Here is a 17,579-nt window from a genome sequence, read left to right as displayed (position 1 = left end):
GGTTATTTATCTTTAGGCTCTCCTAATGGTATATATAACTTTTTCTAAATGACAAAATATTAGATCAACTTAACTCAGAATTATTTTGTTCGAGTGACAATTTTTTTGTTTGTTGATGAGACAGATACCATTTTTAGTTGAGCAAGCGCATTGGCAGACAGAGAAAGTGTTGGAAAAAAACGCGAATTGTTCATTTCAGATGTTGAAAATACCAATGAAAGTCATACGAATTGGCTCCTTCAATCAAGTTTCACATAGATTTAGTGAACAAAATATTGATGCACTTAAATATTTTGTCTTTCCCGTTCACCCTCTGAGTAGCACACATACACACTCGTTACCAAGACTTAAACGTCCTTCTTTAACCTGTCCCCTCCACTTTATCTACACTGATTGAAGTGACATCAGTAAGTATCATAGCTTTTACATGGTCAGTCTTCCTTGGAAAGAGCAGATTATCCGCTGTTCTTAATGGGGTTTTTTTTAGCACTCAGTGTACATATTTCCAATATTTCCAACATGCTGCTTTAAATGAATACAAAAGCGAAACGTTTGTAGCCTATTCCTTCTGGGATGGAGAGATGAAATCAATCACCGCTGGGAGGAAAACTAGGGCAGTAAGGTATTCGACGCCCCACGAAAGGCTATTTGCACGCTGAGTCGTCGTCGTGCAAAGCATCTACAGTACCCATAGGCCTACGTTTGGACGCCGATTTATTTGTATTTTTTAGTTGTTGTGCATTCGACGGAGAACTTGGCATCCGTAGCATTGTGTCACAACTTTGATATGTTGACTGCTGGCTAAACGGGAAAGACTGGGTTGTGCTGGCGGCGTATTGGAACAGAGCAGTGACTTGTTTTGATCCAAGAGTTGGAGGTAAAAGTGGGAGTTCCAGAATTCACAAGAACGCAGAGTAGCCTAATGGATCACTGAACGAATGAAAAGTCTACGGTATATTTTGTACGGTATAAGTAATTTTTTGAATCCCTAATAAAGACTGATGAAAGTTGACAGCTGCTCGGAGGGGCAGGGCCATTCATGGTAAGAGAATGATCTTAATGAAATTGTACTTTAATGTCTGTAACACTTTGTAAGTCTGGGAAAAGTTATCCGGCGAAACTATGACTTCATTGTTAATAGGGGCTCGCCCATCCGCAGCAGGCACTCGGTCGTTTGGGACAGCTCTAGATGTAAATCTGTGCATTTTTTTGTTATGAAATATGAATAATTGTGTGTTTTTCTTGCCTTTCATTAGTCCGAGGGATTTAGTTAAACCTATGCAGCTAGACATGGAAGAAAATGGGTCCCAAGGAACTCGACGACGACTCTCTGGCTCTAGGTACAGTATGTGGATGCATTATGGGTGCTAGGTCAGAGGGTTCCTGTGTGAGAACTGTCAGCTGTCAGTTTTTCTTAGCTGTAGTCTACTACATTATTGTTCACTTCAGGATAGAATTGTAACCATTACTTGGAGGTGTTCTAAAATGCTTAGATTGATTATGACACTTAAAAAAATGTGTATATTAGATCATTTATGGTGGAATTCTTGAGATGACATCAGTTGGAAAATATGGGACTTTTGTAGCCCATGGTGTCTTATGTCATTCCAAACCCTTATTCAGTTCAAACCTTTTACAAAGCTCCACTGGGATTCCATCCCTTCAATGCCATTATCTACCCCCCACGCACACAAAGACAATGTTGCAATACATTTTCTAGACACATGTTGCAAGCAAATTGCAATTGAATGACATAATTGCATGTCTAAGACAAAGGGTTTGACTCATTTAATAGTCCACAACCAGAGGGGATATATCGGCTAGATTGAGTAAATGTAGTCAGTAACTGAAGTAACAGTTGTTGCAGACATTTCAGTAACCTTTGAACTCCACTCATTTCCTGCCTTCTGAGTTGTTCTGAGAAATTGCCTTGACCACATGTTGGGGTCATGGGAAGCATTTTGGAGGAAAAACCAGTGTGCATCTCATGTGCATTATAATCAACATCTGGTTATTTATTTATATTCTGAAGTCTTTTGGTCAATAATTGTATGGATGGGATGATCTCATAGATATATCCTCATATTTCAGTCTCAATATGGAAAACTCCACATCTGTGGAGAAATGGAAACTTCACATGGATTGCTATTAAACCCTTAAATTCTGCATCTCATTCCTAATTAAAATCTCAATAAATCTGCAGGCCTGCGTTGCATGCCAAGGGAGTGAGCAGTGACTTTCTAAAAAAAAACTTGCAAAGAACTTTGGAAAACTCACTCCCAAGTTTTTTAAGAGCAAACGCCTCTGACCAACTGGAATACGGTCAGCTGACATCACCTTCAAGCAACCGGTCTTGAACCAAATAAATGGGAAATTCCACACGGTCACAGTCATAACACTTTTAAAGAGCTCCTCGTTGACTCTTGTTTATTTGATATTCAATATTAGGCAAAATACACATTTAGACCTCTCCTCATGGATCATTTTTGTTTTACCACCAGTGGTATTTTTTGGGATAGGTGCTTATCACGAACTCCACATAACCACACAGTAATCTATTGGATTAAGTGCTGTAGTGTCAGCATGACCCTTTTGATATGTCATTGTAGAATTGTGTAATTTGGTAGCATAGCCCATCTCTGGCTTTCTAGAGTAGCAGACTACCCAATTCAGTCTGTGGTTTGTCTGTTATTTGGAAATGAAAGCCACTCTCCATGAGCTGTTGTGTGTGTGTGTGTGTGTGTGTGTGGGGGGTGGATACATGTGTGCCGGTTTTATTTGTGGCTTCTCATACTTTGAGCCACAACTGCTTCTGAAAATTCACCCCGCTTTTCAAGTGCAATGACTTGTGGAGACATCATGTGGCCCTTCACGCCATGCTACATTTGTTATCCTGCTTACAGACCCTTCCAAAACACAGGCCCTTGTCCAAGGGTGGCAGTTTGTAGTGCACACAAACATGCATAGCTCTATGAACACAGTGATATTCACGTGAGGATTTTCCAAATTAGACTCAACTAAATAATTGTATGTCTAGTTCTGCTTTGGCCGTTGGAAAAGTGACTTAATGTCTGCTAAAAGACAGCATCATTTTGCCACCACAGCATCTGTTTGCAATGACATCTGGTCTCTCATTTTGAAATCCTTCGCTTGGCAACCTTGCATTTCTGAGTAGAGCGGCACATGCAGTGCCTTCAGGAAGTAGTCATACCCCTTTTTCCACGTGGTGTTGTGTTACAGCCCGAATTCAATTCAATTAATTGATTCATTTGAGATATTGCGTCACCGATAACCCAAAATGTCAGCGGAATTATGTTTTTAGAAATGTTTACAAATGGATTGAAAATTAAAAGCTAAAATGTCTCGAGTCGATAAGTATTCAACTCTTTTGTTATGACGAGCCTAAATGTGTTCAGGAGTAAAAATGTGCTTAGCAAATCACGTAGGTTTCATGGACTCCCTCTATCTGCAATAATAGTGTTTATTGCACATAGAGTGGGGTACAGAGATGACTACTCCATCTCTGTACCCCACACATACAATTATCTGTAAGGTACCTCAGTCGAGCAGAGATTCAACCACAAAGACCACTGAGGTTTTCCTATGGTTTGTTATGAAGGGCACTTATTGGCAGATGGGTAAAAGAAAGCAGACACTTAATATCCCCTTTGAGCATGATGCGGTTATTATTTTTACACTTTGGATGGTGTATCAATACATCTAGTCACTACGAAGATACAGGCACCCTTCCTAAATCAGTTGCCGTAGCGGAAGGAAAACGCTCAGGGATTTCACAATGAGGCCAATGTTGATTTTTAAAACAGAGTTGAGTGGTTGTGATAGGAGAGAACTGAGGATGGATCAACAACATTGTAGTTCATCCACAATACTAACCTAAATGACAGAGCGAAAAGAATTAAGGCTGTACAAAAAACAAATATTCCAGAATATGCATCCTGTTGGCAATAAGGCACCAAGTGAATACTTCAAAAAATGTGGCAAAGAAGTTTAACTTTTTGTCCTGAATACAAAGCATTATGTTTGGGGCAAATCCAACACAACACCTCACTGAGTACCACTTCATATTTTCAAGAACAGCGTTATATGTATGCCTGTCCTCAACAAGGACTGGGGAGTTTTTTTTTAGGATAAAAATAAATGGAATAGAGCTAAGCACAGGCAAAATCCGAGAGGAAAACCTGGTTCAGTCTGCTTTCCACCAGACACTGCAAGACAAATTCACCTTTCAGCAGGACAATAACCTAAAACACAAGGCCAAATATGCACTAGAGTACGCACAAAATTGAAGGTTCCTGAGGAGCCGAGTTACAGTTTTGACTTAAATCTGTATAAAAATCTATGGCAAGACTTAATGACTGTCAAGCAATGATCAACAACCAATGTGACAGAGCATGACAATAAAAAAATATATATATTGTATTGTACAAATACTGTACAATCCAGGTGTGCAAAGCTCTTAGACTTACCCAGAAAGACACAGCTGTAATCACTGCCAAAGGTGATCCTAACATGTATTGACCCAGGGGGTTGAATACTTATATAATCAAGATATATTAGTGTTTTATTTTTATCCATTAATTACAATAATAAATAAAACATTTCTTCCACTTTGACATGAAATAGTATTTTGTGCAGATTGTTGACAAAAAAAAGTGACAAATCCATTTTAATCCCACTTTGTAACACATCAAAATGTGGAGAAAGTCTAGGGGTGTGAATACTCTCTGAAGGCTGTACAGGCCTATCCAAATGTAGGATCTTGATTTGTATCACCCTGTTGCAGGAGAACTTTCCTGAAATGCAGGAAATGTCAAACTTGAGAGACACCTTTTTTTTCACCATGATCTCACATTGCAGGCTTCCCTCGGAGTGGAGCCGAGCATGGAATTGGTATAGGTATTGTGAATCCCCGCAGCTGTTTCCAGACACTTTAGCAGTTCAAGGGCACAGCTGCATTTGAATTCAGTAGCTTTATTCCCATTTAACTGCATCCACTGAAGATATCGTAAGTCTCGACCCTGGCAAATGAAAACACTGTTGCACATTGTAGAGGCTCAACTATTTGGACGTTTCTATTTTAGGTCTTCTGTTCTGAGTTGAAACTTTGCAGGAGTATAAATGGATTGGGTCTCTGCAAATATTTTGGACAATTAATTAAGCTCACAGTAGCACTAATCAAACTGGTTGAAAGCTATGGCGAGAGGGATGGGCTGAATTCTACAACAGATCAATATTAGGAAAATATAGCTGCAAGCTGAAATCATTGGGGTCAAAGTTACTGCCCTATAACCATATTTTGTGTTATACCGCCAGAATTTAGCATACTGACAGCAGTACGCCCTTATAACGAGCTACTGCACACCCATGTTTTCCATGGTAGAAGTTATAGGTCTTCGAGGCTAACGTGTTCGCTGTGAGGAGAGGAACTTGTGAAACTAGTACTGCAATTTTAAAATCGAAATTTGCCATTTCAAACCACTTTGATTAGTGCTATTGTGAGCTTAATTAATTGTCCAAATATTTGCAGAGCCCCAATCCTTTTATACTCCTGCAAAGTTTCAACTCAGAACAGAAGAAGACCTAAAACAGAAACATCCAAATAGTTGAGCCTCTACAAACAGAAGTGTTATAAGTCTAGACCTTGGCAAATGAGATCTTCACTGGATGCGTTAAAGGGTAATATAGCTACTAATGTAAGGTTATGATAGCATAGACAAAAACCCTCAGAGTTCTAGCATTTGCAACATTTTCCCCTTAACTTTCCTGAGGGGTAAAAGCCTCTGTTCAGCCAGGAAAAGAGTTTCCAATTGGGCCAGGAACTACTGTAGGTTACAAATTAAACACAAAACACGGTCACAAAACTCTGAAAGCCAATAGAGGACAGCAGGTGTCATTCCCTCACTAAATGCGATGAACTTACATGAAAATGAACACATTTCGAAATACATTTTCAATACAGAATAGTATATACTGCGTTTTGATACAGCATTTGTGCGATTATTCTTATTATTCTTATTATACATTTGTACAATGTTGTTCATCACATTACAATACTGTTTGCCAGATTCAATAGAGTAGATACAGATATCACACAGGCCTTGTTGTTTGTAGTTTCAGTGAAGAGGTCAGTAGCATTCCAGAGGTCACCCACACCACTCATAGCAACAGCATTACATGTAAAGGAGAGGCAAAATCACTGCATTTGGCCAGTGGGAAAATGAAAACTTCTTCTAACAAAAAATGTCATTGAGACCTTATTAAGACAAGCTTGTGTTTGCTAAGCCCGTCAGGTCTTGGGAATACAGAGGCTTTTATGTCTTGTGGATGGGATGCTTTATGCCTCAGAGAGCTAAAACAGACAGTGGCCATCATCCAGAGAACAGGGAATAATGGGTTGTCTTTGTTGTGCAGTTGAAGCCAACGCACTGACCGTAAATACCAATGAGCGCTTATTCCTAGAGTTGTACTGGGTTAGTATACAAAATCAGTCAACTATATGTTAAAATTTCGCCAAATGAATTGGTAGGCTTGGCTATTGCAGGAATTTATGTGCTCGGTTTTATTACCAGAGAGAGCACGTATTCGACACAGATTCCACGCAATAGCTCTGTGCAAATGGCGTCATAGTGCCTGGACAATACCAATGGTCAATGGTGTGTATGAAGTCTTGGCCTGTGCTTTGTCTCTGTTGTGTACTCTTCCACCTACCATCCACCTTCATAACAGAGCCTTTTGTGTTAAAAAGGTCAGCGAAAAATAGAAGGACAGGGTTGAATAAAAGTATGTGTAGCAAATCTCTAGATGGCGCTATTCTCGCGCACATTATCATTTACCAGTTGTTCATTCGGTATATTGAATATGTCACAGAAGCAGACATTTCGCAGCCGTTAACCTGATGGTTACAAATTTGAGAAATATGTATCTTTCATAACGAATGCTAGTTTATGGCACTGTGGCCCATGTGTCATTTTATTTTTGGATTTCCTCTTGTGTCTTTTACATGGAAAACTGTAATCACAAAGCAAGATTGTAGTTAACGATTCCTCTTGGGCCTTTGACATTTTGTAAAGCTCCAGTGCATGTGATGAGCATCAGGGGAGACCGCAGAGCAACAGGCTAATGCTTCTTTGATAAACAGTCCTGTATAGACAATGCAGCATTGTCTCATAAAAGAATGAATGCAGTCTGATTATATATATTATAATTATGACTCGAAGGGGAAAAGCGCTCTCTTCTCCTGCATTTTTATGTAAATGTTGACCTCACAGAAAGGACAAACTTGTTCCTCTTTTTCAGTAGCGTACACATTTTATATACACTCTTAGAAAAAAGGGTTCCAAAAGAGTTCTTAGACTATCCCCATAGGAGTCCCCTTTTTGGGACCAGATAAAACTGTGTTTGGTTCCAGGAAGAACTCTTGGGTCCCATGTAGAACCCTTATTGAAAATGGTCCTAAATGGAACCCCAAAAGGTTATGCCATGAACCAAAAAGGGTTTTCCTATGGGGACAGGCGGAAAAAAACTTTTTCGGTTCTAGATGGCACTTTTTTTTCTAGGAGTGTAGGCAGCTGAAGCGTTACGTGTATTTGATGGGTTTACAGTGCATTCAGATAATATTCAGACCCCTTTACTTTTTAGACATTGTTACATTACAGCCTTATTCTAAAATTGATTTTAAATGGTGTTTTCCCCCTTATCAATCTACCCACAATACCCCATCATGAAAAAACAAAAAAAGGTTTCAAGATTGTTTTGCAAGTGTATAATTATTATTTAAACATCACATAATATAATTATAATATAATCATAATTATTCAGAACCTTTGCTCAGTACTTTGTTGAAGCACCTTTCGAGTCTTCTTGGATATGACCCTAAAAGCTTGGCACACCTGTATTTGGGCAGTTTCTCTCAAGCTCTGTCAGGTTGGATGGGGAGTGTTGCTGCACAGCTCTTTTCAGTTCCACTACAGGTGGACTCCAATTAAGTTGTAGAAACATCTCAGGGATGATCAATGGAAACAGGATGCACCTGAGCTCAATTTTGAGTTTCATAGCAAATCAAAGTTTATTTGTCATGTGCGCCGAATACAACAGAATAGTTACAGTGAAATGCTTACTTACAGACTCTAGCCAATAGTGCAAAAAAGGTGTTAGGTGAACAATAGGTAAGTAAATAAATAAAACAACAGTAAAAAGACAGGCTATATACAGTAGCGAAGCTATAAAAGTAGCGAGGCTACATACAGACACCGGTTAGTCAGGCTATTTGAGGTAGTATGTACATGTAGATATGGTTAAAGTGACTATGCATATATGATGAACAGAGAGTAGCAGTAGCGTAAAGGAGGGGGTGGTAGGTGGCGGGACACAATGCAGATAGCCCGGTTAGCCAATGTGCGGGAGCACTGGTTGGTCGGCCCAATTGAGGTAGTATGTACATGAATGTATAGTTAAAGTGACTATGCATATATGATAAACAGAGAGTAGCAGCAGTGTAAAAAGAGGGGTGGGGGGGGGTCACACAATACAAATAGTCCAGGTAGCCATTTGCTTAGCTGTTCAGGAGTCTTATTGCTTGGGGGTAAAAACTGTTGAGAAGCCTTTTTGTCCTAGACTTGGCACGCCGGTACCACTTGCCATGCGGTAGTAGAGAGAACAGTCTGTGGCTGGGTCTTTGACAATTTTTAGTGCCTTCCTCTGACACCGCCTGGTGTAGAGGTCCTGGATGGCAGGCAGCTTAGCCCCAGGGATGTACTGGGCCATACGCACTACCCTCTGTAGTGCCTTGCGGTCAGAGGCCGAGCAATTGCCGTACCAGGCAGTGATACAACCAGTCAGGATGCTCTCGACGTTGCAGGTGTAGAACATTTTGAGGATCTCAGGACCCATGCCAAATATTTTTAGTTTCCTTAGGGGGAATAGGCTTTGTTGTGCCCTCTTCACGACTGTCTTGGTGTGTTTTGACCATTCTAGTTTGTTGTTGATATGGACATCGAGGAACTTGAAGCTCTCAACCTGCTCCACTACAGACCCGTTGATGAGAATGGGGGCGTGCTCAGTGCTCCTTTTCCTGTAGTCCACAATCATCTCATTAGTCTTGGTTACGTTGAGGGATAGGTTGTTATTCTGGCACCACCCGGCCAGGTCTCTGACCTCCTCCCTATAGGCTGTCTCGTCGTTGTCGGTGATCAGGCCTACCACTGTTGTGTCATCTGCAAACTTAATGATGGTGTTGGAGTTGTGCCTGGCCATGCAGTCGTGGGTGAACAGGGAGTACGGGAGGGGACTGAGCACTCACCCCTGGGGAGCTCCAGTGTTGCAAATCAGTGTGGCAGATGTGTTGCTACCTACCCCCACCACCTGGGGGCAGCCCATCAGGAAGTGCAGGATTCAGTTGCAGAGGGAGGTGTTTAGTCCCAGGTTCCTTAGCTTAGTGATGAGCATTGAGGGTACTATGGTGTTGAATGCTGAGCTGTAATCAATTAATAGTATTCTCACATAAGTGTTCCTTTTGTCCAGGTGGGAAAGGGAAGTGTGAAGTGCAAAAGAGATTGCATCATCTGTGGATCTGTTTGGGCGGTATGCAAATTGGAGTGGGTCTAGGGTTTCTGGGATAATAGTGTTGATTGATGTGAGCCATTACCAACCTTTCAAAGCATGGCTACGGATGCGAGTGCTACGGGTCGGAGCCCTGCCACATAAGACGAGTGTCGGAGCCGGTGTAATATGACTCAATCTTAGCCCTGTATTGGCGCTTTGCCTGTTTGATGGTTCGACGGAGGGCATAGCAGGATTTCTTGTAAGCTTCCGGGTTAAAGTCCCATACCTTGAAAGCGGCAACTCTACCCTTTAGCTCGGTGCGAATGTTGCCTGTAATCCATGGCTTCTGGTTGGGTTATGTACGTATAGTCACTGTAGGGCGGGGGGGCGTCCTCGATGCACTTATTGATATAGCCAGTGACTGATGTAATGTACTCCTCAATGCCATCGTAAGAATCCCGGAACATGTTCCAGTCTGTGATAGCATCTGCTTCATCTGACCACTTTTTTTTTTATAGACCGAGTCACTGGTGCTTCCTGCTTTAATTTTTGCTTGTAATCAGGAATCAGGAGGATGGAGTTGTGGTCAGATTTACCAAATGGTTGGCAAGGGAGAGCTTTGTACGCATCTCTGTGTGTGGAGTACAGGTGATCTAGAATTTTTTTCCCTCTGGTTGCACATTTAACATGTTGATAGAAATGTGGTAGAACTGATTTAAGTTCCCCTGCATTAAAGTCTCTGGCCACTAGGAGTGCCGCCTCTGGGTGAGTGGTTTCCTCTTTGCTTATTTCCTTATACAGCTGACTGAGTGTGGTCTTAGTGCCAACATCTGTCCGTGGTGGTAAATAAACAGCCACGAAAGTATAGCTGAAAACTCTCTAGGCAAGTAGTGTGGCCTGCAATTCATCGCAATATAATCTACTTCAGGCGAGCAAAATCTAGAGACTTCCTTAGATTTCGTGCACCAACTGTTGTTTACAAATATGCACAGACCCCCCCATTAGCTGAATATCCATGTCATCATTCAGCCATGATTCCGTGAAACATAGGATATAACGTTTTTGATGTCCCGTTGGTAGGATATTTGTGATCGTACCTCGTCTAATTTATTGTCCAGTGATTACACGTTGGCGGGTAGTATTGACGGTTACAGCAGCTTTCCCAGTCGCCTTCTCTGGGTCCTGATCAGGCATCTTTGTCCTCTGTACCTGCGTCGCTTCCTCTTGCAAATAACGGGGATGTCGGCCCTGTGGGGTGTTTGGAGAATGTCTTGTGTGTCGTCCTTGTTACAGAAAAAATCTCGAATCCGAGGTGAGTGATCTGTGTCCTGATATCCAGAAGGTCTTTTTTGCCGTAAGATACGGTAGCAGAAACATTATGTACAAAATAAATGACAAATAACGCAAAAACCCCCACATAATAGCACAATTGGATAAAACTTCCTGCGCCGTTTTACAGGGCCTGAATACTTATGTAAATAAGGTATTTCATTTCTTTTTATTTTTTAACTTGCAAAGATTTCCAAACTTGTTTTCTGTAGATGGATGAGGATTATAATTTTTAAAATCCATTGTAGAATAAGGCTGTAACGTAACAAAATGTGGAACAAGGGAAGGGGTCTGAAATACTTTCTGAATGCACTGTAAATAGTTCCAGGCGCTAACTGCTCCTAATTTCAGCTCTTATCACTCCAAAAGCAATGGATTTAAACATACACATGGACAGGAACATATTACTTGTCGTTTTCTTATCTTAATGCTTGGCAGATGTTCACCCTGTCTTTACTGGGCCAAGTTACTTGCCTATACTGAGAAAGTTCTGGTAGAAGCATATATGACCTTTGAAATAAGGTGTGGGGAGAGAACAGGTCAGACAAGGTTGATCTCTTCTGTAACGTTATGTAGTGTCATGGACATGGAATTCAAGGATCACCCAGAATGATCTGGAATCTCTTTGATTGACAGACTGGCTGACTAACTTACTACCAGCTGGAGTCCCAGTGGTATTAAGAAGGATATAATGTACTATAGTCTCATAAGGAACGGCTAGGTGCCGTTTATAGTATACTACTTTTTGACCAGTGGTGCACTATATAGGAACATTTGGTGCCATTTGGGATGTGCCCAATGTTACTGAAGTGAAATAAGGCGATTCATAACAGAAGGTTATAACATACTGTATATTAATGCTAAGCCACTCTGGAGTTAATATTGCCCCCTGGATACAGTTGTCTAAATAAGGGTGTGAAAAGCCTGCATATGGACATGTTATGGGAAAATTGTTTTGTTTTGCCTAAAATAATAAGGTATACACATAGGAAGTGGGGAGTTCTCATAGTTTCTTTTTTTTCCTTTTATTTTTTTTAATCTCCTGCCATCCGTCCCACACAGCTCCTGGAGTAATGGCCTTTCCAGACCTTCTCTAAACAGCTTGTGTTTACTGTGAGCAACCTCTCACCAAATTACCAGCTGTGTCCCTGGTCCTGTGTTTTGTCTTTCCACAGGGATTTCCCTTCTCTGCAACCCAACCCCCAATCCCTGTCGCTCCGATTCCCACCCACTAATGCCTCCAACCACAAGTCGTCCCTTATCGTCTGATAGGGCTTTTCTGTTGAATGAAGGACAAACTCCAAAGGCAAAAGAGTATGTACAGAGGAAGTATACTAAGATCATGTGTTTCAGTAGAGATTCCTCTGTTTGTTACACTTGGAGCATGAACTGTGTGACACTTGATCATTGTACTGTAACAAGCACCTAGTTCTCTTATTTTAAGTGAAAGAACCAGGGAAGGGGACATCTATAGTACATAGTAGGGCAGAGGGTGCAGGAGAAGACTTTTACGTAGTTGAACCTATGTTGATCTGGCACTCTCATTGTAAAATGTAGGACATTTAGTTGAGTCCATTGTACGCTGACTACCCAAGGTCAAACTGTAGCTTCCTGCTTTTTTTTGTTGCATATTCAATGGGCAGACGGTGGGTGACCTCTTGCGTAGATTGTTCCATTTACAACCACTATGATTTAGCAAACAAAATACAACACAGGACTGTTAAAACTACTTTAAGTACTGTGTAATAGACGGTAAAAGGCAGCATCTCTGAGCCCTGACTTTCAGGTCATGTTTCAACCTGCATGTCATTCCTGACATTATCAAGTAGTATGGAACTGAAAAATGTTGATTATAGATAATGTTCCTCTGTAAAAAGAAAAAAGAAAAAAAAGAAAGAATCTAACACCAACCTGCATATTGGTGCTGTAAATCCTGATCTATTCTTCTGAGTTTAGCTTGCCTTTCCTCATATACCTGTTGAATAGTCCAACATCTATTATGTGCTGAGTAGCTGTGCGAGTAAAGCATTGGAAAGCAGGAGGCTATTAAATCGGGCCTTGGTAAGGTGCTGGGGTTAGTAATACGTAGGGTGAGAGTGGGTGAAAACACGCTTTGTTGATGACGTTTCACTTACGTTATGAAATACACTTTTCCAAGACAATTATAATTATCTATGTTCTGAATCGGTCGGTGGGGGTCTGTCTCACGTGTCATTAACAGTAGGTCCAAAAAGTTGCACTTTGTAACCTAATACATCCGACAATAAGCACCTAGCTGTGTTGACAAAGGGGTGCAGGTTTCTCATAACTTTTGAGGATTTTACATTTTGTGGTCGCCGTCTTCAAAGTTGTTTCCTCGGGTTGCAAAATTAACAACACGAGCTGAATGAAATGTAAAAAGGCTTTGAAAATAAATGGCTTGGTATACGCTCAGTGATCTGTTAACATTTCACAGAGACGCTCGTTTTTTAACAGATTATGATAGAGACATGAGGTTTAGACCATTTGTTTTCTTAGAGGATTATCTACACAATTGAAAATGTTTACCCGTTGGTAAAAAGATGCGGTTTAGATTGGACACCCTATAATAAGTTCTGACAGACTCCATTAGTTAACACTCACTATTTCATCACCGGCCTGTACAGTAGACCTAATCAGGCAGAATGCTCAGCTACATACAGATGTCAGATCTTAATTTGATCACTGTTTTGTCGCCGAAAAGTTCAGCATCAGGAAATTCAAATGAGCCTGAAAACCCAGAGTTCTTTTTTCTTTCCATGCGGGGCAGTTGAGTCATTCGGACCAGTGCCAGCTCTCGCTCCCTCAAATGTTAAAAGCACCAGACAGAATATCAATAAATAACCCACTGTAGGCCTATAGGTCCAATTACTGCAATCTTTAAATACATTAAAAAAATCTAAAAAATCTGAGATGCATCAATACACATCAACAATCGTTGTTTTATATAGCTTAACACAAGATGGATATTGGTCTCCACGACGACATACAACACGTGTCAAGTGTAGAATGTATGCACACATGACTGTAAGTCGCTTTGGATAAAAGCGTCTGCTAAATGGCATATATTATTATTATTATTATTATTATCCGAAATGCAGCCGTACAGTAAGCTAAACCTTAGGCTACAGTAGGCTATAAAAACGAATTGCACACAGGCCTATAATATCACAAAGACGAGATGAAATTGAGAATAGTGAGGTAGCCTATGGAATGGAGCGTAATGTCGCATAAAAGAGCAACTGATTTTTAAAGCCAAAAAACGCAGCCCGTGATTTTTACGGTGTGTGTGTGTATATAGTGAATACAGAAAGTATTCAGACCCCTTGACTTTTTCCACATTTTGTTATGGTACAGCCTTCTTCTCCATTAATCTACACACAATATTCCATAATAACAAAGAAAAAAATGTATTTTTAATACATTTGCAAAAAAATCTAAAAATAAGTAAAAGTATTCAGACCCTTTTCTCAGTACTTTGTTGAAGCACCTTTGGCAGCGATTACAGCCTCGAGTTTTGGGTATGACGCTACAAGCTTGGAACATTTGTATTTGGAGTTTCTACCATTCTTCTCTGCAGATCCTCTCAAGCTCTGTCAGGTTGGGTGGGGAACGTCGCTGCACAGCTGTTGTCAGGTGTCTCCAGAGATGTTTGATCGGGTTCAAGTCCGGGCCACTCAAGGACATTCAGAGACTTGTCCCGAAGCCACTCCTGCTTTGTCTGGGCTGTGTGCTTAGGGTCGTTGTCCTGTTGGAAGGTGAACCTTCGCCCCAGTATGAGGTCGTGAGCGCTCTGGAGCAGGTTTTCATCAAGGATCTCTCTGTACATTGCGCCGTTCATCTTTCCCTCGATCCTGACTATTCTCCCAGTTTACAATAAAGCCCTGATTGGTGGAATGCTGCAGAGATCTTTGTCCTTCTGGAAGGATCCTCCATTTCCACATAGGAACTCTGGAGCTCTGTCAGTGACCATCAGGTTCTTGGTCACCTCCCTGAACAAGGCTCTTCTCCCCCGATTGCTCAGTTTGGCCGGGCGGCCAGCTCTAGGAAGAGTCTTGGTGGTTCCAAACTTCTTCCATTTAAGAATGATGGAGGCCACTGTGTTCTTGGGGACCTTCAATGCAGCAGAAATGTTTTGGTACTCTCCCAGATCTGTGCATTGACACAATCCTGTCGCTCTCTGGAGCTCTCTGTCCAAGCTCATGGCTTGGTTTTTGCTCTGACATGCACGGTCAACTATAGGATCATTTTATATTGACAGGTTTGTGCCTTTCCAAATCATGTCAATTAAATTTACCACCGTTGGACTCCAATCATGTTTTAGAAACATCTCAAGGATGATTAATGCAAACGGGATGTACCTGAGCTCAATTTCGAGTCTCATAGCAAAGAGTCTGAATGGTTATGTAAAGGAATTTGTTTATTTTTATACATTTACAAAAATATGGCTGTTTCATCAAGTGGAAAAAGGGAAGGGGTCTGAATACTTTCGGAATGCACTGTTGTTATGGTCTTGGGAGTGGATGACCCTTACATAGGTGAGATTTCCATTGCTTAGCTGTTATGCACTGACTACAATAGCGTAGGCCTACTGTACTTTTCAGTTTGATGCCGGCATTTGAAGTCATCCTGTATTGTGTCGCTTTAATATTTAATTTCATAAAGCTATCAAGATGTTTTATGCATTTAAGCTTATTAAAAGATTATTTAATTGAGCTTGAGATTGGAACCCATGCCGACTCTGGCATATTTGTGAGGACACATCATTTATTCAGTTTTTTCTTGCCTTGAACACACAAATTATTGATAAAAAAATATATATATTTTCTCTTAACAAAAATACATCTACCCCCTACAAATATGTACATTTATTATAATCCACATAAGAATCAGCGCTTCTCTTGTGAAGCCTGCATGTAGACTACATACAGTAGGCTACTTGAACTGGCGCCCTAGTGGACCTGCAGTCTAAGATACAATGTATGTAGCTACAGTACTGCATTGTATACAAACACCGCTTCGAGGTGCCCCCTGGCTGGGATTTCTAAATATTTCTTTAGATATTCAAATCCTCCTGCTGTAGGATTATTTCCCTACTGCGCCGAAATGGGCCAAATTAAGATCCGACATCTGTAGTAACCACTACTGTAATGAACAACGTCACTTAGATCACATCATTTGACCTAGCTTCCCAGGCACCCTGCAACAACCTCTTTTCTGTTTTAAGATTGACTTCTCTAATGCTATTTTACTATTTCTGATTTAAACCAAAACCAGACATGCTGGATTCATTTAAAGAAATGTTGATCAGACGTTGTAAACAATAAAGTGTATTCCGAATGGAGACTTGTGGATTCATCAGATGTATAATACTAAGGTAATGCCGCTACTGTAGGTACGTTATCTTAGATTAGGCTGATTTAATCATGTCAATCTCAACAGCCCTATGCAAATCAATACAAATCAGAGGCTTGAGGCAAAGTCTGTTGTCGTCTATAAGGATATGTTTATCAGAAGTCATCAGAAAGCAATCATCCAGAAGTGATTTATAAGATTAGCTTACAGGGAATCTGTTCCAAACCCTCGTCTCAGCAACTAGAGCACCCTAGAAACATCTGAGCAGGCGTGTAATCTCATTCGTTGGCAGGTTTGTTCATGGGAGTAAGATACACACAGAGCTGCTGATGTGATTTCAGAGTGGGCTGTGTTTGGGATAATGAATGGCAAACACATATAAAGTAACACCTGATTGAATGAAGTGTTGGAAAAGCGTCCCAGGCATGCTATTGTAGCCAGGCTCAAGGAGGCGGACAGATTGCTAGCGGACACAGTGTGGTTTGGACTGGAGGATATGAGAGGAAGTTGATAAACTCGCTGTGAATGTGATTGATGGCAGGGCTGTGTTGTTTCACCGCCCTGCCCACAGGTTCACGGCTCTAGCGCAGTGTGCAGGGAGGTAAAGTAAAGCTGATTTAGCCCTTTGCTTATTACTGAAGGTGGGGGAGTTCACTCACTCACTGAACTGAAGCTCTACCGATACACCGGGCTTAAGAGATTTCTGCGACCGACTGACTGAGGGGGCCCACTGTGTGAAGGGATTTGAAGTACAGGAGACTACAGATTTTCTGATGTCACCGCCTGGGCGGGGCATTAAGGTAGGCCCGGTCTCCTCTGCTCCAACAGTCCTAGCATAGCGGAGTCTGTCTTTGAACGCAGTGGAGATGGCAGGTCTTTAAGAGGGGAGAATTCAACACGGAGGCCAAGAGGTAAGAAGGCGTTACAGGTTAATGATTGGAGGAGAGGATCTGTTCTAGGACGAATGTGTAATGTTCAAACCTGTAGCCAGCATTTGAAAATAAAGTACAGGTGGACTTGAAGCACTCTAGTTTTGCTCTACTTCCTAGAGCACCCTGTCTAACTTTTGTTGCATTGTTTCTTCCCTAAGACAGTGTTGAAGGGGAACATGGTGGGTGTACATGCCTCCAGTTTTAGGATTATCTACACTTGTGTATTACTGCTACGATTCTTGAAAGTACATGCCTGGGTAATAACTTCAGACAAGACAATGTGGGCCATGTTGCTTGCACTGTCATACAAGAATGTTGTAAGACCCGTTGGTTTGAGTAGCTAGTTTACTGGTTGTAGTTTGCTTGGATTCAATGGTTTTGTGG

At 41.2% G+C, this 17,579-nt stretch overlaps 1 protein-coding gene across 5 annotated transcripts in view; it reads left to right on the top strand.

The window, feature by feature from the left end:
- The first annotated feature begins 256 nt into the window (after positions 1-256).
- Positions 257-17,579, top strand: part of cobll1b (cordon-bleu WH2 repeat protein-like 1b) — a 34,246-nt gene continuing 16,923 nt past the window's right edge. Inside the window, exons 1-2 of one of the 5 annotated variants that reach the window (XM_035773341.2) lie at positions 257-407; positions 1,257-1,340. In XM_035773341.2, the coding sequence (XP_035629234.1) occupies positions 1,279-1,340 (62 nt within the window). In that variant the 5' untranslated portion in view covers positions 257-407; positions 1,257-1,278. Of the gene's footprint in view, positions 408-538; positions 1,043-1,256; positions 1,341-16,673; positions 17,175-17,579 lie in introns of those variants that run through there. The other 4 variants (XM_035773340.2, XM_035773342.2, XM_035773344.2 and 1 more) reach the window with 4 other exon arrangements.

This window comes from Oncorhynchus keta, chromosome 7 (assembly GCF_023373465.1).
Source record: "Oncorhynchus keta strain PuntledgeMale-10-30-2019 chromosome 7, Oket_V2, whole genome shotgun sequence".
NCBI lineage: Eukaryota > Metazoa > Chordata > Actinopteri > Salmoniformes > Salmonidae > Oncorhynchus > Oncorhynchus keta.
Note: the sequence above shows the minus strand (reverse complement) of the source record. Positions and strands in the feature narration are given on the sequence as shown.